This window comes from Dicentrarchus labrax, unplaced genomic scaffold (assembly GCF_905237075.1).
Source record: "Dicentrarchus labrax unplaced genomic scaffold, dlabrax2021, whole genome shotgun sequence".
NCBI lineage: Eukaryota > Metazoa > Chordata > Actinopteri > Moronidae > Dicentrarchus > Dicentrarchus labrax.
Window position 1 is genome coordinate 4,538,525 of NW_026136717.1, and position 27,376 is coordinate 4,565,900.

General features: G+C 39.8%; 1 protein-coding gene across 8 annotated transcripts in view; it reads right to left on the bottom strand.

Annotated features, from left to right (window-relative positions):
* nrxn2b (neurexin 2b) overlaps positions 1-27,376 on the bottom strand; it is a 635,050-nt gene that overhangs the window by 256,867 nt on the left and 350,807 nt on the right. For all 8 annotated transcript variants that reach the window (XM_051375286.1, XM_051375285.1, XM_051375283.1 and 5 more), the window contains 2 exons: positions 21,867-22,040; positions 16,877-16,996 (listed from right to left, as the gene is read on the bottom strand). In XM_051375286.1, the coding sequence (XP_051231246.1) occupies positions 16,877-16,996; positions 21,867-22,040 (294 nt within the window). The remainder of the gene's footprint in view (positions 1-16,876; positions 16,997-21,866; positions 22,041-27,376) is intronic.

Here is a 27,376-nt window from a genome sequence, read left to right on the forward strand (position 1 = left end):
TGGGATTCATAGAGGACGACAACACACACTTGGCATATACAATTCCAGCCTGTTTTCACTGAATAAATTATCAACCGCTACAGGGAGATTTTATAGCTGAGGAATTTTAAAGCAGATTAACTTTACTGATATTATGATGACCACTCAAATGAGATACATTTTAGAATTATTTTTAGTGTTTATAAGCAGCTGTAGAAGTAGCAGTTATATTATCATAATGGATTACTTTTAAAAATGAGTCAATTCAGCTATTATGGATTCTACTGAATCAATGCATTTCAATACTAAGTGCATTATGAATCATGAGATAAGACAAACACATTGTTTTTCAATATGTATAAAGGTAGGAGAGCAATCTAATCAACCAGTATGTATGTGTGCATGCAAGGGTATGTAACTAAAAGGCTTCAGGTTTTATACACTATTCATAAGAATGAAAGCAACAGAGCACTGCAGCTGTATTCAATCTAGCTGGACTTAAATGGTTTCATGTGACCCTTTGGCCTTTTCCCAGCAGCACATTATACTGCTGCTCACGCTGGCTGTGCAAATCAGTAGTGAGGCACTGCACACCTTGCCATTGAAAATGTCTGTGATATACAATCAGATGGTGAAGACCCCCCTCGCCTGCCTTCCCGCCAGCTTACAACGTGCGGGATACTGGGTAATTGATCGAAAATGAAACCAAATGAGACTGATCAGAGATTTTGCGGCTATATGCTTCAAGATGAGAAGTAATTCAGCTAGAAGATCAGAGGGAGAACAGAGAGCTGAGATATGTGCGAGACGTGTGGGGAGCAAGAGACAGAAAGAGGGAGGCAGAGAAAGAAACTATTGATCAAGCAAAGCTGTGCTGCCTGTCGATACGAGCCTCTCTCCTGGGAATGGAATGACACAAAATGGGGAGGCAATATTTATTAGGCTGTGTGTGTGTGTGTGTGTGTGTGTGTGTGTGTGTGTGTGTGTGTGTGTGTGTGTGTGTGTGTGTGTGTGTGTGTGTGTGTGTGTGCGCGCGTGCAAAGGGAGGGTATAGACATGAGCTTGTATGCATATTTGCACACTGGGGAGAGTCAAGCTGATGGGCTTTTAGATCGAAACACACTTAATGCCTGTATGCAGACTACTCATGCATGCTCCATCTGTGGCAACTAGCAAAGATAGGCCAATTTAGAAGTCTGTAAAACATCTATTGGAAAGTCAAGCTCACCATAAACCACAAAATCATTGAGGGAAAGCAGAGGGATATTTCTTATTGAGTAACAGCAGTATTTTATGATTTTCCATAAAGAATACACAGAAATATAAAACTTTTATGCTCCTAAAGCCACTGCAAGTGTTACTAAGAGCTAAAAATGGCAACTATTACTTTCCAGTACGATGGGCAAGATGCAGTTCTTTATCAAATGTAATTTTACTTCAAGTTCAATTGCTCTTTAAAATACATTTTCGCCCATGCATCTTATATAGTGCATGATTTACTGATACACTGGAAAGGTTGAATTTGAAAGGTCCATTTCAATTCCATTCACTTTTATTTGTATAGCGCCAAATCATAACAGACATTATCAGGGCACTTTTCATATAAAACAGGTCTAGACAGAGACCCATCCATTTCCACTATGCAGCAACCCAGGTCCTTCATTAATGAGGTACAGTAAACAAACACATACACTGGCTACACAGGGAATGCAACATTTATGCCAATGCCAAATTAAAATGAATAAAAAAAAAAAAGACATGGTGAGTAGGGGACGAAGACAAAGCAAGTGCTATTGGCAGAGAGTGGAGAGGTGGATAGGAATTAGGACAGCTAAATTTAACTGTATGAACCACTGGGAATGGTGGTGGTGTGTGTGGGTTGGGGGAGAAGGGTGGGGGGTGCAATAGAAGAGAGAGAATTGCATGTGATTTTCAATTCATTTCCCCTCTAGGTAGGTATTCATTTTTTCGCAAGCCACGTGTTCATTCATGGAATAGGAAGGTTAAAGGTTTTTCCAGATCAAAGGAGGCCATCTCTCTGTTGTGAGGGGGCAACAACAGTGGCAGCCATGATAGACAAACCACTGATGTTGATGACATACTGTAGAAGCATCATCCAACTTCACAGTAGACAACTATGTAAAATAATGAGCTTGTATTAGCAGATCCCACCCAATACTGGTTTGGTTTTTATCTTGAGGTTGTCTTCTTGTCATACAAACTAGTTCAGATGACAGACGTTGAAAATGTCCTAATTTTTGGAAGAATTACATCTCCAATATGCCAGGCACAATGGAAATGATTAGCATGAATTACCTAAAATTAAGATCAATTATGTATTTGAACCTGACCGTCCTCAGAACAAGAGAAAGCATGACTCTTTCTCCAACTGGTCTCTAACTCACCTGAATTTTAAAATGCTGATAAGTTATCCAGCTAATCCTAACTGAAGGGAATGAATTAGGACAACAAAGCACTATACATTGAACAAGTGCAACCCAAATAAATTATTCAACAGCCTCGCTGCTGTAAGCACATTTTCTAGCCTACCATTAGAAGGGGTGGGGGTAAAATTAGCTTTCTGGTCTTGTTTATATAGCCAGGGTTGGCTTAGGCTGCTGGTTGTGTGTGTGTGTGTGTGTGTGTGTGTGTGTGTGTGTGTGTGTGTGTGTGTGTGTGTGTGTGTGTGTGTTGGGGGGTGTAGCCTTAATGCTGACACAGCATTTTGTTTCACTGTGTCATTCTTCTGCTAATTTCCCTCCCACATTGCTTTTAACAGCTCTTACGGCGGAAATGTTTTGTCAGGCCTGCCCATGGTCGCCTCCGATACACGCCAGCTGACTGGGCGAGCTAAGCTACTCTATTTACAAAGAACAGCCTTGCCATAAATAATACACAAAGTGCCAAGCACCGGGTTGGAGACAAGAGAGTGGGGAAGAAGTTCTGGCTTACAAGCCGGTCAGGCAGGAAAACACAGTTGGAAAACACCAGATAGATACATCTGTAGTGAGTGATCTGTCGAGCACAGAGAATGGTATCCAGCAACAACGTGATTCATGGAGACAGGTGGGATGCTCCAGCTGCATCTTCCTCAGTATACACACACAATTAAAACTCTTCTTGATTCTCTGATGAGTGCTAGAAAACAAATTTGCTTTACAGAGACACATTTTCAGTTAGCCTGGCTGAATGACTGCATTCAGAGAGAAGTGGGCCGTCATCACTAGGGGTTATTAATGTGGTTTCTGCTCTGCTCAAGGACACTTGTCTACTTTGTTATGCTCATATGCCTGGCCTCAATCGATCCCCGGACCTCTTCAGATGCACTGTGGTGTAGACTTCTGTGTGTGTGTGTGTGTGTGTGTGTGTGTGTGTGTGTGTGTGTGTGTGTGTGTGTTTGATCCATATAAGATAGCAAGGTCCTAAAAAATATTTGATGATAGCAAATATGTAATACTACTTACACCTCTGTATATGACTGCAAACTAATGTAACACTGAAGCTCATTCATTAAATCAGCATGTAAACATCCCCTGTGGCGGAAAAAGTAACAGACATGAACAGAAAATTGAATAAAAAAAACCAAATAATAATAATTCTGTAATTCTGTAAGCAAGCCGGAGTTATGGTAGCCTTAGTTCTTTAGTATGCCATGCTGTCTTTGATTTTCTCGAGGGAGTTTTAGAGCATATACATTTTAGACTGCATATAATCTCCTTATAACCATATAAAGATACAGCTCCTGAGCCCAAAGCAGGGAAGTCATGGCAACAAAAAGAAAGGAGGAAAGAATGAGGATGGAGAAACCTGCAAGGCCACACATGTTAACAGATGGTAGATGGGTGAAAATCCAATATCCTATGCTTTAGTTAAAGATTCCAAGTCAACTCCCAAAGGTCTACACACTTATGTTTCACTGTTCTATGAACATCACACTACATTTAGAAGCTCAAAGCATATACATGTAGTATAAGTATATAAATAATATGAGTATACTGTGTTAGTCTCCAAACATAAAAATGAATAACAGAACTGGACTAACCAAAAACATCTGTAATTGTATCGCATCTCTTGTGGCAGAGGACTAGGAAGAGTGACCAAAAATAGAGATATAGTAAGGGGAAAATAAAGGCACTGGTCTATGTCTAATTGATATGTCTGATATGATGCAGCTGTGAGGGTGCTGCATGGCTAAATTTTTTATCATTTTAATTTTAATTCATTAAAAACTCATCAGATACAATCAAATGTTATTAATTGTTACAAAGTCAGTCACTGCCTATAAGCAACTGAACCTCAATAATATAGTAAAGAAAAATGAAAAAAGACAAACCTCTTGTGTCAGAGAGTGATGGGAGTGGTTGTGAAAGAAAAAGGCTGACTTGTTAACTTGTTAACTATGAAAGTCAAACTTTCCATCGACAGCTAAAGGAAGGGGGGCTTTGAAAAGAGTGTCATCTCTCTCTCCCTGCCTCTGTCTACATCTCCTTATGCTCTCTTTCTCTCAGTTGCTCTCATCGGTACTTGGCCCATCCCCATGTCATCGGTCAGAGTAAAGAAATCAAAGACATGGAAATGAAGCGATAACTTTGATGACTCTCAGCACACCACATCCCAGTATAGCGACTGCATTGAACTGACGGAGGGACACACAAGCACGTCCACATATCTACATTAAGTCACACAGTGTGAGTCAAACACTGGAGCACATACACTGAAGGTCAAATACACGACTGCTTGTGAGACTAAATATCAATAAGATTACTTTCTGGACACCCACAAGATGATATAACATTCCACACAAGGCTTTGACAAAAGGGGTTTGGGGATAAGTGAGACGGGGAAAAAAAGAAACCCTATTAAAATGTCGCAGCTTGAATCTATGCAGTGAAATGCACCTCTGTGTATATTAATTCTTGAGGGAAGGGGAGAGGGATATTCCTGATTTATCGCCCTCTTCGGTCGCCATCATTTATCACCTCACTAGCCACCAGATTCAGGCCCACTTTAAAATGGCCACTGAGTTTCCGCTTGGGGAATTCCATTACTGGTCTAGGGACAGAGGAGAGGCTGTGTGAGGGCAGTTTTAGTCCAATCGAGTACAAAATATGACAGCCAGTGTTTGGGTGGGAGACTGCTTGCACTATACTGATGCTCCCAAATTTCATGAATAGAAGCACAAACTTACACAATACATACACTTCTTACATTCACATAGACACACTGACATGGGCGTGACCTTTACTGGTTTTGAACAAATTATTACCACTTGAACAAGACAATTAAAACAGCTACATGGAACAGCGACCCATTTAGTGTTCAATTAATGGACATTTGACATGGAGTAGACATTTCATTACATAGCAAATTATGAACAATTGGGGAATTGCCAAAGGAAATGTGCTAGCTGTGTAAGGCACACTGCATCACATTATATTCAAACCCTATCCAGTTCACATGCTTTTATGGGATTCTCCGTCAAACTTACGTGCAACTGCTTAACAACTGCCAGAGCTCATGAAAAGTATTGCTACTACTCCATTCCAGCAATCATTCATGCCATTGATTTCCCTTTTTTCAAAGACATACTGCGGAGGAGTTAAATGTTGGCTTCAGATAAGGTGCATGTTTTCACAACCCATTTTAAGCTTTTAACTAACACCAATCAATTGTTATTTCCGGAGAAGGTGCGAAAAAAAGATTCTCGCTCAAGGACACCATATGAGTTCATGCAGTGCCTGTTGATTACATCTTTCAACAAGAACCTTCATTCATATTAGTTTTCCCACATTGATTGGTACTTTGGTTGTGTTTGGATTCGTTTGCATCCAAGAGCCACAGAAACATATAACAGAATAGTTTTTTCTGATTTAAAATTGCTAATTTCCGATACTTCATCATCATCATCTTCATCATCTCTAACAATGTGGTGATGCATAAAATGAAGCAAGTTATCCAGCGAGAAATTATCTATTCTTTTATCCATATTTCGGATCTAATCTGGCTTTTGTTACGGCGCTATGTTTAGCATGTAAGCATATGTTATCGCTGCTGCATATATTTGGAGATGAAATTACCACGGACCCAAGAGACAAGGAAAAAAGCAAGGCCTTTGTCAGACTATTATCTCTACACAGAGCCTCCCAATCCTTGCTTTATGGTGCAAGACAAGAAGATTTCACTGTTCTTGTATGACAAACAAAGTACATATTTACAGAATGTACAATGGGGGGGAAAGTGTTGTCAATCATTATTGACAATGCCTCAATATCACAGGTGATATTTTTTTGATGACCACTTTGATAAGGCTTCTGAAATGTATTTTATGAGAAGGAAGGTTGTTGCACATTTGCTGCCTCAACTTAATGAAAGTCTGGCTTGGAATACACTCAAAAGACTACAATTAATTTAACATCATCGCTCTAATGTTAAAATTTCTCATGCTTTAAACACTTAATCCCCGTTACCAGTAACATGAGATTGGCTTGGCCTACAGGGAGCAGCAGGGGAAAGGAGAGAAGGAGTAGAGGGCAGGGAGGTAGAGGAGTTGAGGAAGAGGACAGGATGAAGAGGGAAGACAAGGTGAAGAGGAGTCTGTCAGCTCAACTTATCGACAGCTCAGCCCCCACGGGGATAAATACAAGATGTGTGTTTGTGTGTGTGCGTGTGTATGTGTGTGTGTATGTGTCAGTCCTGATGATCTACCATGTCAACTTGAGTAAAGGTCTCTCTCCGTGCTGATGCCCTAAGGAAACATTGACATTCTCAGCAGAGTTTCTTGCGCGTTTGTATGTGTGTGTTGGCATACATGTGTGTCTGGAGAAGGACGGTCAAGCACAAAAGAGAGAGAGAGAACCCAAGAGATTTAGACTGTCTGACATAGTGGTGCTTCCTCCCACTGTGTGGACAGTACTTTCCAATATTTAATGTATTCTGGAGTGCAGTCATCTCTAAAGCACCGGCTATCATTTCAGGTGGTCAGCACTACCAATGATAAACTCTGCCTCTGCTTGTATTGCAGCTGTCATTAATGATAGCAAATGGCTGTCTGATACGTTTTTGGAGCAACTGCAGAGGGGATCATTGTTCTCATATCTGTAACATGGATGTTTGATACAATGCAGAGTTTGGGACAAAAAACACAAGCAGTAAAGCTATTTTAATAGATTAACACATCCATCCCATGTGACCGTGAGTCAGAAAGAAGACTTGGAAATTGGTAATAAATGAGATGACGGAAAGCCTTTTAGCGCCAGCCTGTGATTGCCATCTGTGTCACGACATGTCACACATGAAGTACATCTCTCCCAGTCATGTTTATGTCAGTTTGATTGCAGAAGGTGTGCATGGTATTTGTGAGTGCATTTGCACCAGTGAATTCAATCAGGTCCAGAATATTGACACTAGTCAGACGAGCGACGCTGCTATTTACAAAGCGTCAACAAAGAAATGGACTAATATAAAATGTGTGAACCGAGCGCCTGTGAGAAATAATTGCTTTCCTCTGTTTTTCACCCTTTTTTGTATTTTGATTCTCCTTTCTGAGTCCACACGCACAAATATCCCTCCCACCTCTCTGGTTCTTATTGCAGCAGTGAAAGGCTTTTGATAATGTTTGCAAGTGGCTGGAGTGGTCTCGAAGCAATTACAAAGCACAATTAATTGTCCTTTAATGCATATTGTGGTTTAAAAGCTCATCTGATCTTTAATTAAAACCAAGTAAAGAGTGGGAAATCTGCGCTGCTTCCCCACAACACAGAAACTCATCAAGACCAAAAGAAAGTTTCTTTGGATATTTTTACCCAAAGAAACAAGCAGATTTCTGGCTTACCTGCCAAAGCCACCAGGCTCATAGACACTCTGGGGAAAACAGATGAAGAATGGAATGTTCACTGAAACCCGAAGTTAAAGGGAAATGTTAGTCATTTTCAACCAGGACCCTATTTTAAAATGTTTTGTGTCTAAGTGACTAATGGGGAAGACAATTTTTAAAAATGGTCCAATATTGAGTGAGAGCACTGCAGCTACAAAACAGGCTGCAATGTAATCCTTCGGGGGAAATTGTGCACTGTCAATATATGGCCACTAAAAGTGCTTGGTTTTTCCACTGACTGGTTCTGATTGTTATTATAAGTGTTTGAACCAGAAATAATCCATATATCGCTCTGTTCAAAGCCACCAGACTGCATTGACAAAAACAGTAATTTTACCTTAGATCTGAAACAAAGTCACAGAATAACACAAAGAAACAAACTGATGGAAGTAGCGATAGACCAGCAATTCTAGTGTTCTGTGAGGTAAAATTATTGACAAAATGATGTTTTTGTCAACGGAGTCTGGTGGCTTTAAACACAGCAATATAATGGATGTTTCTGGTTAAACTGTACTGCACTGTAGGTCTTAAAAATTGGCACACTGATTGAAAATTTCAATTAATACCAGTGAAAAGCATTATTTCCACCTAAGCCATATTTTGAGCCAAGCTATTACTTTCACCTACCACCCTCAGCACCACAGGCCACAGAATTTGGCCATCCACCCTCAACCAATCCCCTTCAAGCTCTTGACATGGTGACTTCTTAAGTCCAATGGGCTTAGCGCTGCCCTCTTTTGGAGAGCCAAAATTGCCTTTGCATGCCCAGACACTATTTCTTTCCTCACTCGCACTTTCCACTACTTTCCATCCATCCTCTCATTTTCCTGCCCAGGCTTTTACTCACAGTGTCTGCAAATGGGAAGATAGCTGCAACCTCCCTGCTCTCTCTCCATCTCATTTCTGGAGCAACCCACAACTACACAAGTACAGAGGCTTCTCGTTCGTGTGTGTGTGTGTGTGTGTGTGTGTGTGTGTGTGTGTGTGTGTGTGTGTGTGTGTGTGTGTATTCATGGGCATGAAAAAAAAAAAAGCGAGCCAAGTAATTATTCAGGATTCACACTGCGTTTCTGGCCTAATGAGGTGGCGGTTAATTGCTAGGTCTGGACAGCAGCTCTTTGGGGCTGGCTTGCAAACAGCGCAGAGAGAAGATGGGAGCAGCAGAAGAGGTGGGAGGAGTGAATAACAACAATCAACAAAAATGAGAATGGAGTTATTGAGAATATGTGCCAAAAAAGCTAGTTAGACACCTTCCATGAGTTGGCTTTTATGCGCGACCATGCTTGTCTTTCTCCCAGACGGCTTCTTGGGTGAAAACTGTTGATTTCCCTTATTGGATCAGGGGGTATGAGAGGAGATTTTTTTTCTCTCTCAGAGGTTTGCAGCTCTGCTTACTCATTCCTCTTGAGTTTGGGCTGAGTGATTTCAGCTGGTGATGAGAATCTGAGGGGGCTAAAGCCTCCCCTTAAGTCTGTCCTGATCCACACTGTGTTGAGCACTGAGTCCATGTTGATGCCAGTGTGACCTTCATCACAACAAGTGGCCTCACAATCGATGTTAAGCCTAAATCAAGTGCATTACACACAGTGAGGTTTGATTCATGAGGCTTTTTTGCGCTATAGAGACCAGTAGCCATCTTTGATTTTCTTTTCTCTGCTTCTTTCCCACTCTTTTTTTTTTCTTTTTCTGCATTTCGTACAAAGCAAATGATCACCCGCGGAGTCGCTGGAGAGGATGAGTGCGAATGCATTTCAGTAATCGGGTTTCATTAAAGTTTGGTGAGGAGAGATTACAAGAAGGGCTAGGCGTGACCAATGCCTGTTGAAATCTATCAAGCTTATCAAGAATTAACAGTAGGCCAGCAAAAGCAGGGACTACAACACTTATTGAGCTGCACCCAGTCATTTAGTGATATGGCCCTCACATGGCATGAATACAGGACTCAAGAGACAAAGAACTACAGAAAGTGCAAACTTAAACATTAAGATATGTTTTCGACTGAAAAAGGGGCCCTCCTGTGAGCAAAAGCCACCTTTTGATCCAACATAAAGTTTAAAAATAAAGGTGCATTAAGATTTTTACATGAATAGGCCAAGTGTTACAGATGAGTGTGGGACCAGTAGTATAAAAAAGAGATAGAGACAAGGTATTGGAAGAGGAGGCAGATTGAAATCAGCAGTGCTGCAAACACACTGGCACTCTGCACTCAATTAGTATTCCTGACAGCACTATGTGCCAGGCAGCTGGATTCATTGTATACATGCACGTGTTGTGATAACGCCCAGTGAATGCATACACTTAAACAAAGAATTGCACAGACACAGCCCTGTCCTCGCAGCATCTCCCTCTCCGTCCCTCTCCAACCTTGTTTTCTCGTGGTCGCTCTCTCACTCACGCAAACAGAGAATGAGAGAGTGAGAGAGAAACAAAGCCCTCATACTGCACGCACTTACACAGCATCTCTGTCTGAGTTGGTTCCAGATGAATAAGGCAGAATACCAAGTGGCCCACTTATACGCTACGCAGAGACAAATAGACCAGTCAATCACCGCGGGCTGCTGCTGAATAACAAATGCTCTCTGGTGTGTGTGTGCGTGCATGTGTATAAGACAGTTCTTCTATTTGTTGTGCCTTGAATGCATCGGTGTACATGAACATAGAGGTACAGTATGTGCAACAACTCCCAGATCCAATTGAAAGTGATGTGTTTTTCAGTGCACCAGATGTTTATGCTGTTAATGAGAAGAGAAAAGCAGAGGCTGTTTTAGAAAAGGGATACATTTGATACAGAGTACTTGAGTTTAAATGTGGCTGCCAAGGTAAAGTCAGTAGACTCCCTTTTCGTAGAAAGGGGCAATGCCAAAGACCAATTTCATTTGTTCCTGCTCCTTCCTCCAAGCAGTGCTTCATGTATTAGCCTCCCCCAGCCTCTCTCTCCAGAGTGCAGCGCGGTAGGCCTGTCAGACCAAACTGACCGACTGAAGGGGTCACCATAGAGGTGCAAACAATACTATTCAACAAAATGGGAGATTCTCTGCTGGGATTGGAGCCTCTGAATTACTTCAAATACACAAACACACCCACACCCACTACAGTTTCAACTGCCGCACAGCTTGGCAGAATTGCTACACAGAAACTTGACAAATTGATTCAGCAAGAGTGAGCGTGCAGCTTCCCTTTATCCACGGGTGAAAGGCAACCGTTATAACCCCGGGCTATGGTGATCACTTCCAATATAAACTTTTTGCAAATCAGACTTCTGGGCTTCCTCAATGGTGTCTTTTCTTATCTGCCATGTCAGGTGGGTGCTGAAAAATAATAAGCAGTGCCAGTAAAAAAGAGAAGACTACAGTCCAGTATGACTTGGGAATGGGGGGAAAAAAGAGTAAGGCAATTGGTTTCAATCCAGGGAGGGAGCTCTCAAAATCCGTGTATCATTCGTTCTTTTCATATTCAATTGAGATTCCAAAATCGGAAAATGAAAAAAAAACGTACATTTTTTGTACTTTCGATTTATTGCTCAGATCAAAAATAGGAAATGAAATAACGGACCACGGATCGATTTTGATTTTGATATTTAATTTGTCCGATTTATGTGAACCGGAAGTTATTATCTTCTTTGTGTGTTGCACTTGGAAGTTTGCCGCAATTTCGCAAAGCCTGAAAAAACTTCATCATGCAGTGATTGTACTCGTATTTTTTGAGTAATTTCATATCGACACCATGGTCGCACTGGAACCATGTGCTGATTTAATTAAAGACTTATTTGAAACTTGCAAGACACATGTAGAGATTTCTACTACAATGGCAGCGTGTCCCGGTGGAAGCGGCATTAAAACACGAAAATGAACACAAAAACTCTCTCAAACAACATCATTAGAGAGGGCAGGACTTCATAGAGTTACAGTGAAAAAATAAGAACGAACAAAAATAGAATAAAAGTTAAGAAATTTAAAAAAAAAAAAGCAGACTGGAGTAATGTAAATGGCAGCATGCAGCTTTTTGCGCACGCGCAAGGAAAATGAAGGTGGAAGATGAATGGGAAGATGAATGGAAAGATGAAACTCTCCATGATTGATCCTCAGTTTTGAAGGCTAACGAATTAAGTGCCACTGAAGAAGTGAATCAAGCTAACGAGACATAACTTCTGGTTCAAACAAAGCGAAAAAATTAAATATCAAAATCAAAATCGATCCGTGGCCCGTTATTTAATTTCCTATTTTTGATCTGAGCAATAAATCGAAAGTCCAAAAAATGAACCGTTATTTGTTTTTTGGTATCAGATTCATAAACAAATAAGGAAATAAACTGTTTTTTCATTTTCCAATTTTGGAATCTCAATTGAATATAAAAAGAACGAATGATACACGGATTTCTCAAAAATACTTCCCTGGACCAGGAATTTTGGCGGTAAGAAAATGTGCAATTCAACTTAAAATCCCAGTCATATACTGCAGGCAGGATTATTAAAAATATGTTTTAACAAATGCATTTTCACAGTGTCCAATTCTTTTTCTATATATATATCAATTTTAACTTAACAATACTTACCATACCATTTACAAGAAACAGCTTCAGTGATCAGACCCCTTTTTAACCTTTAATGGATGCCCCTAAGGCAAACCTCTTTAAAAATGAATAAAACAATAACAATGCTGCTAAAAAAAACAAAACTCTAAATTTTTGATGAGAAAGAAACATGAAAGAACATAGAAGCAAACCCTGAGCATGGGTTCATCTCCACCATCAACCAGGTAACAGTGGGATAACCCCATTTTACTTGCAGCTTCTCAACGTGTCACACTTTGATTTGTCCCGTGCCCTCCCCTCTGGGCATTAATATGTCCCTTTTCAAAGGGACAGACACAACAATAAGCATGATTCTCAGATGTAATAAACTATTTGATTAATTGAGTTTGATCATGAAATAGCTTTTATTCTTGGCAGAGTAAAGAGGCTACTGTAACAGAATTTAGATGATGTATCACTAAAACTCACTGAAACCAGAGCTAATGGAACTCTTTAGTAAAACAGCTACTTAAGGCTACCTGAGTCATCCTCCTATTCAGTTATGCAAGTCTGGGATTCAGTAATTTTAGTATTTGCTTTTTATTTACAAATGTATGAATATGGAAAATTAAATGGGTTCATTCCAGGTGTGATAACCTTTACCATATCACAGCCAGCAACCATGACGGGCTGATGTCCAACAAGTAATAGAGACAAATGACTTCATTTTATCTGGTATGAAACATCAATGTTGAAAAACGCTGCACAATTGAACCTTTTGTCTCTACTCTGTTCAACCGTGATTCCGCATTCATAAATAATAACTGCACAGTCAATAATTTTGACAACCTTTCCACCCAGAGTGAAACAAATGACTCCTGGCTAAAACTAAGGAAATCAGACTCAAGCTTTTCTATAGTGAACAATGTTTACCATGTGAAATTCTTACTAAACTCTTAACTGTGTCATTATGGCTGGCTGTAACTGTAGGTGAGTGACTGAGTGTTCTGGCCAGTCGGGTTCATATGTTACATCATTTCTTTAGACAATATTGCTGTGTCAACAGAGCACTGTGGTCCACACACACATGGATACACATACCGACTAGCCACCTAAGGCTCACTCTGTGTTTTCATGGCCACCAAGGAAGGCCATCCACAAACAGCAGTTTGAGCAATGTTGGGAGAATAATTATGCTAATTTCTTCTTCCCCACAGAAAATGAAAAGCAGTGGCAATCACTCTATTCAATTTCACTCTTCTCTGAAAGCAAAATTAAAATACTTTTTGTATCACTTTTGTCCATATGAAAAAGGAAGTACATGCATGGGTGTGACAGAGAGTATAAACAGTACATGTGGGCAACTACTGTGTGCCTGGCAGGTTCAATTGAAGGTACCTTTTAGTGTGTACTGTATGTATCTCTCACAATACGGCTGCTGAGTGAGAAATAAACAGTGTAATCACATGGCAGGCTGGTTCTTTGCTATTCATTTTACTGCACCTGTTTCGGCCCCCTTTTTTGATGACATGCATCCGTACCTTTTATAAAGCTACAAAGAGATGCAACTCATTCACCTGTTTATCCCGGTTTCACTCTCATTATGCATGCAGACACAGGAACATAGGATACAAGCTATTTGATTTGTGTGGCTGCAGAGAGATAATTACATAGAACATTCTACAAGGAATTCAACCCTTTGAAAGCTATCTATTTCAGATATGTAGAAGGCAAATCAAGGGCACATGCTTGGTTAAAGCTATTTCACTCAGGAGTAAAGAGAGAGTGTAACCCGGTCGATAGGGCTGTGAGTTAACACTGCAAGTCCTAAGAAAAAAGAAAATCTCCACACCTGGAGCATAAGTTTCATACACAAATTAAAAACACTGCCCAGTATAATAAATCCTACCTTGGTTTTCAGAGCAGGCTCAAGGAAAATTCCCCGAAGGTTGCCATGTTCAGAAAAATGTTGATTCAGTGATTGTGCAAGCCTAGAAAAGGCTCAAGGATACAAGGCTGCTTGTACGGCGAGAAGTACGGAAACGCAAAGAGAAGGAAGAAAAGACGATGAAGGGAATGAGCCGAAACTTAAACACGGAGCAGGCTCTCAAGGTCAAGAGATGAAATGTGTTTTTCAGTGTTCCAAGTTGGCAGAAATGAAGACTGAAGGGCAGGTCTGAAAATGTGCAGCTGTTGCGAGGAAGGAAAGAAAACGCTGCAATAGAAAACAGCAATAGCAATGCATGCACACTGTGAAAGAGGCTGACATACTGTTGTACGACACATTTGAAAAAAATAAAACCTAGTGTAGGTACATTAGTTGGTAAAAATGTAGTTTTCCAGCTGTTTAATTGATCTTAGAAGTTTTGAATGAATTGCAGTCTTATTTCAAAATGTGCCACACTGCCATATAAAATCAGTGTTCCGCAATTGTGTCACTGGTAAGTATTGGTTGTTCTCTCAGATATTATGAATGTGTTATACTGTAGTATGGCAACCCCTCACCAAGAAAACATTGCGCAAGATTCAAGAAGACAAACAGTAGGGGAGAGTGAACTTTAAACAGCAGCCAATGAACCCATAATAATAATAATATTGTGTGTTCAGAAACAGAAGTATAACAAACTGGTGTCAGTGCTGATGCTCTCATATGTCTGAGATTTTCACGAGTTTGAAATAATTTAGACTGTATGTAGTGTAGACTGATAGTTGTTGTATTTAAATGCTTCTTTTTTTGACTGCAGTTATACAATATCTCTGTTCAGGCTGCTGGTGAGGTCCTTTCCTCCACTCTACACACTCTCACAAAACAGACACACATCTCCTAGGTCTTTCCACAGAACACACCTGGTGCCATACACATCCACCTGTCATCTTTGTAACCAGCACAGTCAAGCCGTTAATGCTCCCCACAGCCAACAACTCGAATGTAGGATTCAGCAACCCTCTCCTCTCCTCTCTTCATCATTTGCTCTCCTCTCTCGAGGAGCGAGGGCTCTCTCTGCTTATCTGGGCATGGCTGTCATGCCGACAGAGCAGTTATTATCGCATTCCTTGAATCTTCCAAGAGCCAAAGGAGCACCTTGCTAATCAGCCCCTTACTGACATGCCCACTCATATTCTGTCTAGCTAACATGGCAACGAACATAACAATGTCAACAACACACAACAATCAGAGATACACTTCATCAGAAATGAAGCATAGGTGGTTCGGAGAAAAAAAAAAAAAATAGAAAAGAAGGAGGGTGATATAGCTTAATTCAGCACCCACCACTTAATAAGCAAACAAAGACTTGTGCAAACAAGTCTATTAGCCTGTCACCCTGCCTCTGCCCCTGTTTAAATCATGCCTGTGAGGAGTGCTGAATGCTAATTGTACATAAGCTCTATGTTATCAAGCTGAGCTCTGCTACACATGTAGTTCTTAAACACTGCAAGAAATATCTATCAACAAATCTTTTATTATCATATTTAGCTTTAAAAAAATAATACATTTATAAATTTGGATTTATGTAAAACAGTTAAAAATAAGAGGTACATCACTCCACTAGTACCAAAATTCAACATCAGATCAGATTTATTGCTGTAGTATTGGGTTTACCATACATTTTATTAACAGCTCCCTGACAAGAAGTCCTGATATTTTCTTTTTTTACACAGTAATTTCCATGCTGCTATGCTGCTAGTTCACACCTAAACAATATCTATGCAAATGTATATAATGCAGCTTCAACAGTGGGTACTCAGTAAAAGCATTAGCCACAATCATATTACAATAAATACATGCTGTCAAGCTTGGAAAGAAACACTTAAAACCAATAAAATAAACAACACACTTGGGATAAATCTATTTCCCCCCCTCTCCATACCTTCCCTCAAGAGCTCCCTTGCTGCCAGCTACCCAGCGGGTGACCACATGGCAGGGACACGGGACGTAAATCACCGTTTCTCCTCACAGCATGTTTTAGCAGTGCCTCAGAAGCCGAGGAGCCACTCTCTTGGTGAACCCTGAGTTTTATATTCCAAGGTGTTACTATGAATAATGTGTGAGTAACAGAACATCAGAAGAGGAGTGAATGTTGAGTGTTGTGCAATCTGTGTGACTCTGCTAAAGCAAGGTAATTAAGTCTTGTCAACTAATATTTCGATTTTGATATTTAACTTGTGAGCAGTAACATGTTAACAAGTTTTACAGCTAATGGACAGAAGCATTTGCTGTTTAAGCGATCTGTGGGGTTCTAATGTGATGCTATTAAAGCTGCACAAGGCGAGATATTTATGTATGTGAAAATGCAACCTTCTCATCAGCTTCAACGACAAATTATGAATCAGAAGATTAGAGCATCCCATTTCCACTAAGTGAGAACCTGCAGATTCACACAAATGAGTTCTTTATTGGGCTGTAACTTACTAACTCTAAGTTCTAGCACCAGCTAGCCGCCTTCCTATATCTCCACCACTCACTCCAGGCATACACAGTCAAACCAAAAAAATAACAAAAAATGTTTCACTTACGATCGTTGCAAAATGAACCTCCATAGGACGTCATGGTGCAGTCGCAGGTGAAGCCCTCCCACTGCTGGAGACACACCCCCTGATGGTAGCAAGACTCCTCCGTACAGGTGGTACTGGGTCCTGAGGGCATAAACAAACACATAGTGTGTCTAAGTAAATCGCATGTTATAGTATTTGTAGCATTTTAGGCTGACGCAGAAACAAAACCCTCGGGCAGCTCTGCTGGCAGTCCATTTCCCTTGGCAACGACAGCTGAGGATACTTTAAAAAAAAAAACTAATAGAAATATCTGATATTTACATTCAAACCACTGCTTTAAATTCAAAGGTTTTCTATTATTAGTACTGTAAATCCTGCTGAGAATCAACACCTTTATCCTGCTGGATGTTTCAGTAGCCAACTGTCATGTGAACTTTTTAAGCCAATAAGACTTTCTTAATGTGAGTTTAAGGACAGGTTCACAATCATTCTGTCTTAAAACCATAGCCAGGTGCATGTAAGAACATTGAAACAGGGTTTTCTTTCAATAATCATCTCTCCAGTTCTTCCTTTCACTACCTGACAGGCTTCCATTGTTAGTGATGGGGGAAAAAAGTTTATGTTGAAGCCTCAAACACCTATGGATTTTGCCCCCCATCATTTACACTGAAGTGCATTGGGAGGTGATCTCTTAACGGCCAATATGCACTGATTACAGCAAGCCTGTTTCAGTGTTGATATAGGCGCCTGACTATAGTTTTAAGACCTGAAAAGAAGTGAACCTGTTCTTTAACTCTGAATATGTTGTTAAAACATTGTTTACTAGCATGAAAGCCAAATATAAAACATAAACTTCATACTGTAATACCAAATACAGTAAGTGATTTGATTAATGTTGCTTAGGAATGTATTCAGATCAAATTTGACTTTGATTCAAGGTTGAAACCTTGTTTAATCATCAAGCTGGGGGACAATGCATTGTAAATAAGTGGCGGTGGAGTCAGTTTAGCATCTCCAGTGCATCTGTGTTTGATATGTGTTTGATATGTGTGTGTGTGTGTGTGTGTGTTTTGGGGGAGTGGGGAGATGCTCTCTCCTGTTGTTCCCTCCCACTGTTATGGATGGCTGAAGACATTTAAATTGTCAATTAGAAACTCCACTGCTGTAATTTCTCAGTGGAATTCCAGCCACTTATTCAGATAGCTAATGTGACAGACTGCCTTGAAAACTCATATGTTCACTTCAGATTATTCATACTACTGATCCAACAGGCATTGTTGTGTGAAAAAGGAAAATAATTTACCAAGTTTGCCTTTGTTGCCTCTGTGTTATCAGAAGATAATACAACTGATGACAATCAAAGATCATCATTAGTTTTCTTCCCAACGAAATTAGATGGGAAAAAGCTGAATGACAGATGTAAGATTAGGATGCAGATCAAGTCTCAGGCAAGAGAATTGTTCTAAAAATAAGTACGTGTGGTGGCTGTCATGTTGGTGGTGGTGGGGATTCTCATTAAAATCTCAATTAAACACAAACATTTCCAAAGACCCATGGTTCAGTGCCAGACTAATTTGTTTCCGCATAAATAAACAGACATCTCACTGTGCCATTTACAAATGGCCCAATTAAAAAAAGACCCCCCAAACATGCAGAAAATAATAAATAAAAAAAAATAATAATTCAATCCACAATCTATCAGAGCTTTTACTTTCTGCTCCAAAATGTCCACTTCAATTCAATGTCATTTCCCTTCTATCTGCTTGTTCCGTTCCTAACCAGGCTAATTGTCCCATTAATTACTCACTAATAAAAGGTTTCCTTGAGGAGGTAATTTAGCACATTGTCATAATTAATAACCAAGTCATATAATCGCTTTCTCACTCTTCCTTCAACTATTGATCACCCTAACACTACATTTGTACAAGAACCTGTTAGTAGGTGCCTTGGGTTTGTTTGAGCATTAAACTCCATCTGCTGTGTTTTCTCCAAATGTTCAGGAAAATCCTGAACAATATAGGAAGCCAATAAGCCTAACATAAACTGTAAAAAACAAAAGTGAACACACATCTCTACTTCCTCGCTGCTGTCACCTGTGTCTACAAGTAACAGCTGGGTTACAACTGAAACATCTGCTCACATATTAGCAGTGTAGAATAGGCCAGAGTGCTCAACTGCAGATCCAGTTGAGCTGTCAGTTCGTAATGAAATTAATGTTTGAAGGAGGCTTTTTTTTTTTTTTTTTACATTATTAATAGTGGTCTAAATTTTTTAAGGTGGACAGAATCTTCACATTATTTCTTGTGTTTTATTTTATTAATCTTGGAAAGGGATTTAAACTCTTGTGAACCCTTCAGAATTGTCTGTATTTCTGCATAATGTGATCCCAAATGTGATAAGATATTCATCAAAGTTCTAAAAATACATGAAGAGGACTCAGTTAAACAAATAACACAAAAAACATGATACTTTTTTTTTTTTCTTTTTGAAATATTTTTATGCAACATTTATTTTCTTTGTTGAAAAAAACCCTTTGCTTTCAGTACCTGCTGTGACCTCTATGAGCAGCAATGACAATGTTTCTGTAACTATTGATAGGTAGCTTGTTGCTGCTTACAGAACTGCTTCAAATCAGTGAAGTTCAACCATTAACTGCCCTCTTCAGGTCTTTCCACCTCATTTCTATTGGATTCATTTATGGACTCCATTCTAGACTGTCTAGACTGAATTGTGTGTTTAGGGTTATTTTCTTTCTGCATGACGCAACATTTGTTAGGCTTCAGTTTTCGAACAAATACCCTGAAATTGTCCTGCAGAATTTCCACACTTCGACAAACTTTTGTGGTGAAGACCAGACTTTATATTCAGGTTTATATTCTTTCCATAGGGCATGGACCTAAACTCACACCTGATTGTCATCCCATTGATTGAAACACCTGACTCAAATCCCCCCCTTAAATGAACTGACTGACTGAGGTTTACATACTTCTTCCAACACAGACACTTAATGTTGGATCATTTTGCTAAATAAATAAAAAATAAATTGTATTATTTGTTTACAGTGAGTCAGCAACACTGTTTATGTACCTGCACTTCAACTCTCTCGGTCTCAGTCTCCTTCCCTTTTCCCCATCTTGTTCTTTGTTGTTGTGATCCGCTGAGTCAGTAGAGAACTACAAGAACAAGCTCAATGTTCTGCCCTTTGTTTGGCCTTCGGTCTAGAGAGACTGGACCAGCAGCCACCTCTGACCATTATGTTTCCTCAGTCCACAAGCTAACAATGACCTCAGAACCAAGTCGGTCAGGACTTTGGCAGTGATCCAGATCCAGGACAACATTGCATTTGAAAAAGTCATCCTCATTACTCTCGGTATTGTTTTTGTAACCCAGGAATTCAGACATCGGATCTGAACTTTTGTTATTAATGAAAATCAATCAACAGTAGAAAACTATTAAATATAGTTTGAGTAATTTAACTGATTTGGAGTTAGGGTTTGGCTTCTCTGGTTCCTGGTAAAGAATACAATTCTGAATTTGATTATAGTAGATTAGATAAGTAGTCTAAATTGTTTTTGATGTATTCCTGTAATATCAACAAAGGGATATGTGGATTTGCAACAGCCTCAGGACTAGGTATACTATTATTTGTCAAAAAGGTCCACCCTTCCAAAACTGGTCAATCCAATCATTAACTAATATTAGCATCCATTTCGGGTGCCTGCAGGAGTCAATATGATAGCTTAATGTAGTTTTAAACTGGTGTTTGGAGCAAAGTAATTGTTGTGTGTAACTGTCGGCTGGTAATAAGGCTGGCTGGCAGAAGTAGCAGCATTGGGGTTCGAGAGAAAAAAAGAAAGAAAGAAAAAAAAAAAACCTGGATCTGTGCCGCATCGAGTCGGCCAGTGTGGCCCTCAGGGAAATCAAGTCAGTGCTCCCTGACACTCAGCACGCCATTGAGACGTGGTGGCGGGGGGGGTAAAGTGTGGGGTGTGTGGAAGGGGAAATGCTATAGTCAAAATCCACTGTTATACACAGGATTAACTACCAGACACTGGAGCCATGCAGCCAGAGACATAGTGGGGAACTGCGCACAGCAGAGGTAAAAACACAACAAATGCAAGATTGATGAGGCAAAAGCCAATGAGGGTGGGGTGTCGCTGAGATTAGCCACAGTGACAATAACATTAGAGGAGAGAGATACCTCCCTCATGCAGGTTTTATGGGGCAATAGAGAGGATATACAGAGGACAGGGGCTTAGACTGTAAAGACTGCTCAGAGCTGTGAGAATTTGGGCGGGGCTGCTGGTGTATATCAGGGAATAACAGCCGCATACAAATGCACCAAATTAATGTAGGGTGTGTCTTTACCAAAAGCTATGTACAAGTGGCCATTTTGTGTGGAATCCATAGAAGGAAACAAATCAAATTTATGGGTGTGTATGGAAACAGAAACAGGTAAAATGGCTATATTAAACAGAGAACCAAGGTAAAATAACTTCAGAAAAATGTTTTATCTTTAAGTAATAATTAACACAACCTATCATCAATATCTGAAACATTTAGCAAATGTTTTATCTTCACCTTGAAATGACAGACTGAAATTAGATTGTACAAAAAACTGATTCTGACCCCATTCCTGACATGTTCTCTTTATAATTAGCTGTCATCTTCTCAAACTGAGATATCCTTGATGAGAATTGTTAGAAAAAGTTGGCATTCTTTGTGACAAATTATTGTCACTATTAATAAAAACACCAGATTATACACCTGATGATAACACAAACACTTAAAATCGATGCCATTTGATTTCCCCTGTTGTCTAACAGGATAATTATTTCTCCTTTTCTTTGAACATGAGATGGATGTCATTAGTAATTACGGGACTGTAGCTACAAATAACAAACAACACCACGCTGGGTATTAAGTAAAGCACTATTACTTTTGAAATAAAAAGTTACGTTCACTGTATGTGAAAGTCTATATGTGACAGACAACTGTTTCCCCCACTCACCATCGCAGCCTCGTTCCACCTGACCCACCCTGTGGAGTGCATCTGCGATCAGGTCGGGGAGTCTCCCATTCAGGTCCACTGAGGCCAGACAGCCTTGGTACCCGTCCCGGGATGCAATCAGCTTGGGCAGATTGCTGTACATGTTCTTTATCACGCCACCGATGTACAGCTCTCCTGCAACACACACACACACATATAGAAACCCCCTGTGAGAAAAAGATTTTACATTATACAAAATCTACAATAAATTCTGATTACCTGTGCACCGCATTCATTATTTGTACAAAACACATTCTGTATAAAAACAGATATAGAGAATTATTCAGACAACCACTTTCATTTAAGACTCCTTTTAAAGATAAACAGAAAACAACATTAGTATACATATCAGTGTTAGGGAGGCGAGGATAAAATGACCCAATAGTAAGATAATGAATTTCGAAGTTCAACATCAAAACAAACACAAATTAAAATGTTATGGTAAAGAAGCAGACAAAAGGCTTAAAAATACTACAGTCTTTTTTTCTATTTTAATATATTCCACCTGCCATCCACTGCAATCCTGAGCATAATTAATCCTGTTGTTGTTGCTGCTGCAAGCATGGTTCATACTGTAAATCACAACCACAACCGAATCCTTAGCCCAGAAAACTGAATTCACTATGGCTTTTTGTGCCATCTTTTACTTAACTTTGTCTATTTATGTTATTCATGCATCACTGGAACACAATAGCATGGATATCTCAAACCTAAAAAAAAGAGTGCCAATCAACAAGGGAACAAGGGCGAGATCACATCACATCTCCACATATCTTATTGATACTGTACACAGGGCACAATACTGTCTGTGCTTGTTTTGTTCTGTCTTCCTGCGTGATCTGTTCAATATGAAAATGTGTCCTTAGGGTTTCTATTGTTAAAGGCTAAATGAGCAAGTCTTTGATCCATTTTGGGGTATCTGGGCTTCATGTGAATCACAGATTGTGTCTGATCAGCAGTGAAGGTGTGTAATACCAGATGCAGGTAGCAGACAGTAACCATTACAGTCAGAGAGAGAGTATGTATATTTTAAAGCCAGGCAGTGTGAATGTTGGGAGGTGTGCTCCTGAGAGACATCCCCTGACAAAATGTTTGTCATTGCAGAGGCACTAAGAAAATGTTTTGACGATTACATGATTCAAAGAACTAGCTTGCAGTTGACATGATTAGAATGTACAGCATCAAGCCTGAAGCATTTGAGATGACATTTGATGCTTAGAAAGATTTATTCTGCAAGCCTGTCCATATACAGTATTCTTCTGGGAGAAGAACAGAATATACACAGAAGCACTTTCTCATGAAGGAAGCAGAATTTGTGTATCCTCAGCAAGATGATAAAGCAAAGTTTTAGAATATCTCAGCGCTCAAGCACAATTAAGGTCTCTTTACATTACAACATAAAAGGAAATATCCATCCACTTTTAAGCCCAATTATTTTCTCTCTCTTTTCGTCTTTTTGGCCTCTGTTCTGTAGAGTTGTGAAGAAAATGCCAAGTGAAATTATGAAAAACACAAAGAGGCCTTTGATGTAAGTGCATATGAATAAACACAGTTTGAAATGCTGCAGGCATTTCTCATCATCCAAACTCCTACTTTACCCTTTATCTTTAAGGAGGCATAAAATGAACATCCAGCAAAACCTTTCACACAGGGGTGCGATCCTGCTACAAAGATAGGAACGTCAGAAAACATTCCTACTCAGGAAAAAAAAAATCACAGCTGAAAACCAGAACTTTTAACTCAAGCAATGAGCCATGAGGTCAATTATATGTGGACTTTGTGTAATGGAATGAGTCAATGATGTTTGCCAACTTCTCTCTGGAATTAATGAGTACTTGACACTTCATATTTCCCAGCAGTGGCTCCGGGGCATTATAATCAATACAACAAATTCATTAGCTGTCCAACTGAGTGATGTCCTGTAAGAACCATTTAGCAAATATGAAATTATCGGCATAGAGTTAATCTCAAAAGAACAAACAGTGCATTTCCTACAGAAATCAACAGCATGTTTGAGATTCCACTGGCTGACTGCATAACTTGAGTAGACAAGAGTAGAGGGAGGGCTGCACCAGATGTACTGTAAAAATTACTCATGCAAGTTTTTGTTTTCTTTCAGTGGAGTTTAGAGTACAGAAAACGATAAAATATGCAGCACACATACGCACACCCACTCAGGGAACTGAGCTCTCATTGTGTTCAGTTTGGAGATATTTTAATTTGAATTACAGATTTCTTTGGGTAGAGTTTTCACCTACTCATTCATTTAGGCAATGAACAGTTTGTTCGGCAGCATACACCACAGCTTGTCTACCTTGTTTTATTTAAATGGGACATGGCCGCAGTGTCACTATCGATATTTACTGTTGAGGTTCCAGCCCCTAAACTCTAAAAGCTGCAAGCAGCCAAGTTAGCATGTGGGAAATTCAAAATGTCATACCCAACACTGATCCAAGTGGTCCAGCTGACTCAGCTGCATGAAATTATGCATGACTTTATATTGGGTATTGCAGCGTACAGGCACATGAGTCAGTATGAAATGGATAAACTTGTCATTTTCCTATAACCAGCATTCAGTCAGGGCACATTTTAGTGAGAGATAAACAAAACCTTTTTTTTTTTTTTTTGTTGACATTTGATAATCACAGTTCCCAATGCAACCGCATCTGCTTTGCATCTCTAGTTTTATTGCCATGGACATAAGATGGCTATGGCAACAAATGGCTTAATTAAGGCAAATGAAAAATGGCTGAGCAGAACCTACAAAGAGCTGGTAGGCGGATACAACCTCTACATTGAAATTAAAGTGTCTATGATCAAACAAACACTTAAAAACACCAGAATCTGGCTATTACTTTCATGGCTGTGATTGTTTATTGCTATATGTGGTCCTATTAAAGCCCCAGGGTCCAGGACCATGCTTCACCACTGCAGTTGCATGACACAAACTTTTATGTATTATTTATTTTCTACCTATACTGTGGAACTATTTTACTACAAAACTGACCTCTTGAACTCCGAGAGGACGTCCCAGGCCGACTTTATCTCTTTCAGAGGCTGTAGCGGGCTCAGATTTAAAAAGTAAAGATACTGATATCATATGAAACTAATAAGTACAATAACCTATTGCTTGTAGCTTGTCAATTTGTGAGTAATACTTTGTGATGAGTGATATGAATAAGCCTGATATTCTAATATGCTACAAGATGTATTTATCATTTATACAACTTGATCTATGGTTTTTAGCTCACAGTTTTTGGGACTGTTCTAGAGTGGGCAGGTTAAAACGATGAGTAACCATTTTCCTCCCAGCCAGAAACTGTGTCCTGGTCTGGCTGAGCTGTCCCAGCAGTGATGAATGCCTGAGCTCAGAGCGATTCACAAGACGGGACCAATTACAGCCTCCCAGACATCGCCAGAGACCACCACCTCCGCATCTCTACGGTTACCATAATGACCTCTCAGGGGCCACTGGGAGGAGTTGGGATGCTGTGATACGGAGCCCAGGAGAGCCTCTGACAGCACAATCTGGAAGAGCACACTGACTTAACATTTACACTAGGCAATCAGGGTTTTCAGAGAGTTTTAAAGTAAAATATAGATATGTGTGATGATGGTTTCATTTGTCTTCCACGCTGTGAAAACCTCCTATATCCAGTTTTGCTGATCCGTAAATTTGATCTGTGAGTCATTGGAGAGGTGAGTGGATGACCTCAGGACCCATGACGGCCAATTGCAACTTCTAACAAGCAGGAGCACTGACTGAAACAATATTAGTAATTTTCTTGATACAACAAGTTTACTTTCTTTGAGGTGCAATGTGTAAATCCCTTGGCTGTGTTATTTGGTCAGAAAAACTAGACACTACCAGACAAGCCAAAACCTCATAGCTCCAATTTCACCGTTTTCATTATCTTTGAGTTATCTACAAGGGGAATGAATTTCATGGGTGTAAGACCCATGACACCCATCTTAACATCCGAATCGTATTTAATGTGTGAAGTGCTTCAGCTTCTATAGAAAAATAATGGAGTTTTGGATTTTCCTATCGTGGAAAAGTTTACTTTTTTTGCCGATGTACTGTTTAAATCCAATAGTAGTGTTAAGCTATTCATTTTATTCGGTCAGTACACCACTCAAGACAAGACCTGTATTTCATCCTTGCCTGTAATTGGCTCCCAAGTGAAGTGATGGTATTGCAGTCTTTGCCCATATCCAGCAATACTGTGGCATACATTATTTATATCCATCACTTGGAGAAGTTTGATAATGAGAATAGACCATGAATGCACAATGCCTGGCCTCATCTCTAAACAATAATCAGCTCCCTCTTGCCAATTCCCTGGCGAACACAAAGCTGACCATTAACTTTCATTAAATGCTCTATTAAGAATCTCTGCCTCCCTCTCGAGTTCGCACTCTCTCCATTCTCTGTTGCTTGTGTTGCTTTTGCTCTCATGCTGGCTCTAATTGACAAAGATTGAATGATTACTGATTAGAAACACAAAAAAGCACACACACACACACACACACACACACACACACACACACACACACACACACACACACACACACACACACACACACACACACACACACACACACGTTGGCTGTGCAAATGAAGACTGTTTGGCAGTGGCAGTGTGTGTTCTAGGCAGGGCTGGGACAATGGCAACCAGCAGGAAGATGCAGGGATTGTGTGATTGCTAATTATAGAGGAGCTCCGATCTGCAAAGACGCCACAAGACGATTGGTGTAGAGAATAAATGTTGATGTTGCTTGTGCGTTAATTGTCGACGCCAAATCATAAGTTGTATAATTATGTTGTGTGTTGCGTCTCTGTGTTTTGGCTGTGTGTGTATCTGCAAACAAATGGTATGGCAAGTGATGTTTTGAATTCAGCAATAAAAAAAAGGACTGAACGCAACTACACAGCTGTAATTATTTGATACTGTAGTGACATGTTTCTACTAACAGATGCATGCTCGCTCTCTCAGTTCTATTGTAACCACAGGTGGTGTGATACATTTTCAAAGTCTCTCTCTTGCTTCCTCTTACACTAACTCTGTCAATGTAGGCAGCTAAGTGAGGGAGAAAGAGCTGTAAACACAGTAATTGGAAACAATGAGTGAAAACACAACATTAAGCAATTACAATGAGGAAAAATGTAATGTGTCGGCATATATTTTGCATAGCGCTACCACAGTCAAGGTTCTTTTATATCAGAAATTGATCAATGACTCATCAGTATTCAAGGTCTTGTTTGTTTTTGGCTTAGAATGTTTAGGCAAGCGTAGATTAACCTGTCTTACACGATTATTACTTAAGTATGACTCAGCCACTAATGTTTGATTGTGTTCGTCATGCACTAATTGCTGTTGTTGCATTGCAGCATGTTGCGTGATAATCATTACAATGCTTAAGATGACTCATTACAATTAAGTTTTCAAAATGCACTTGGACATTTAAAC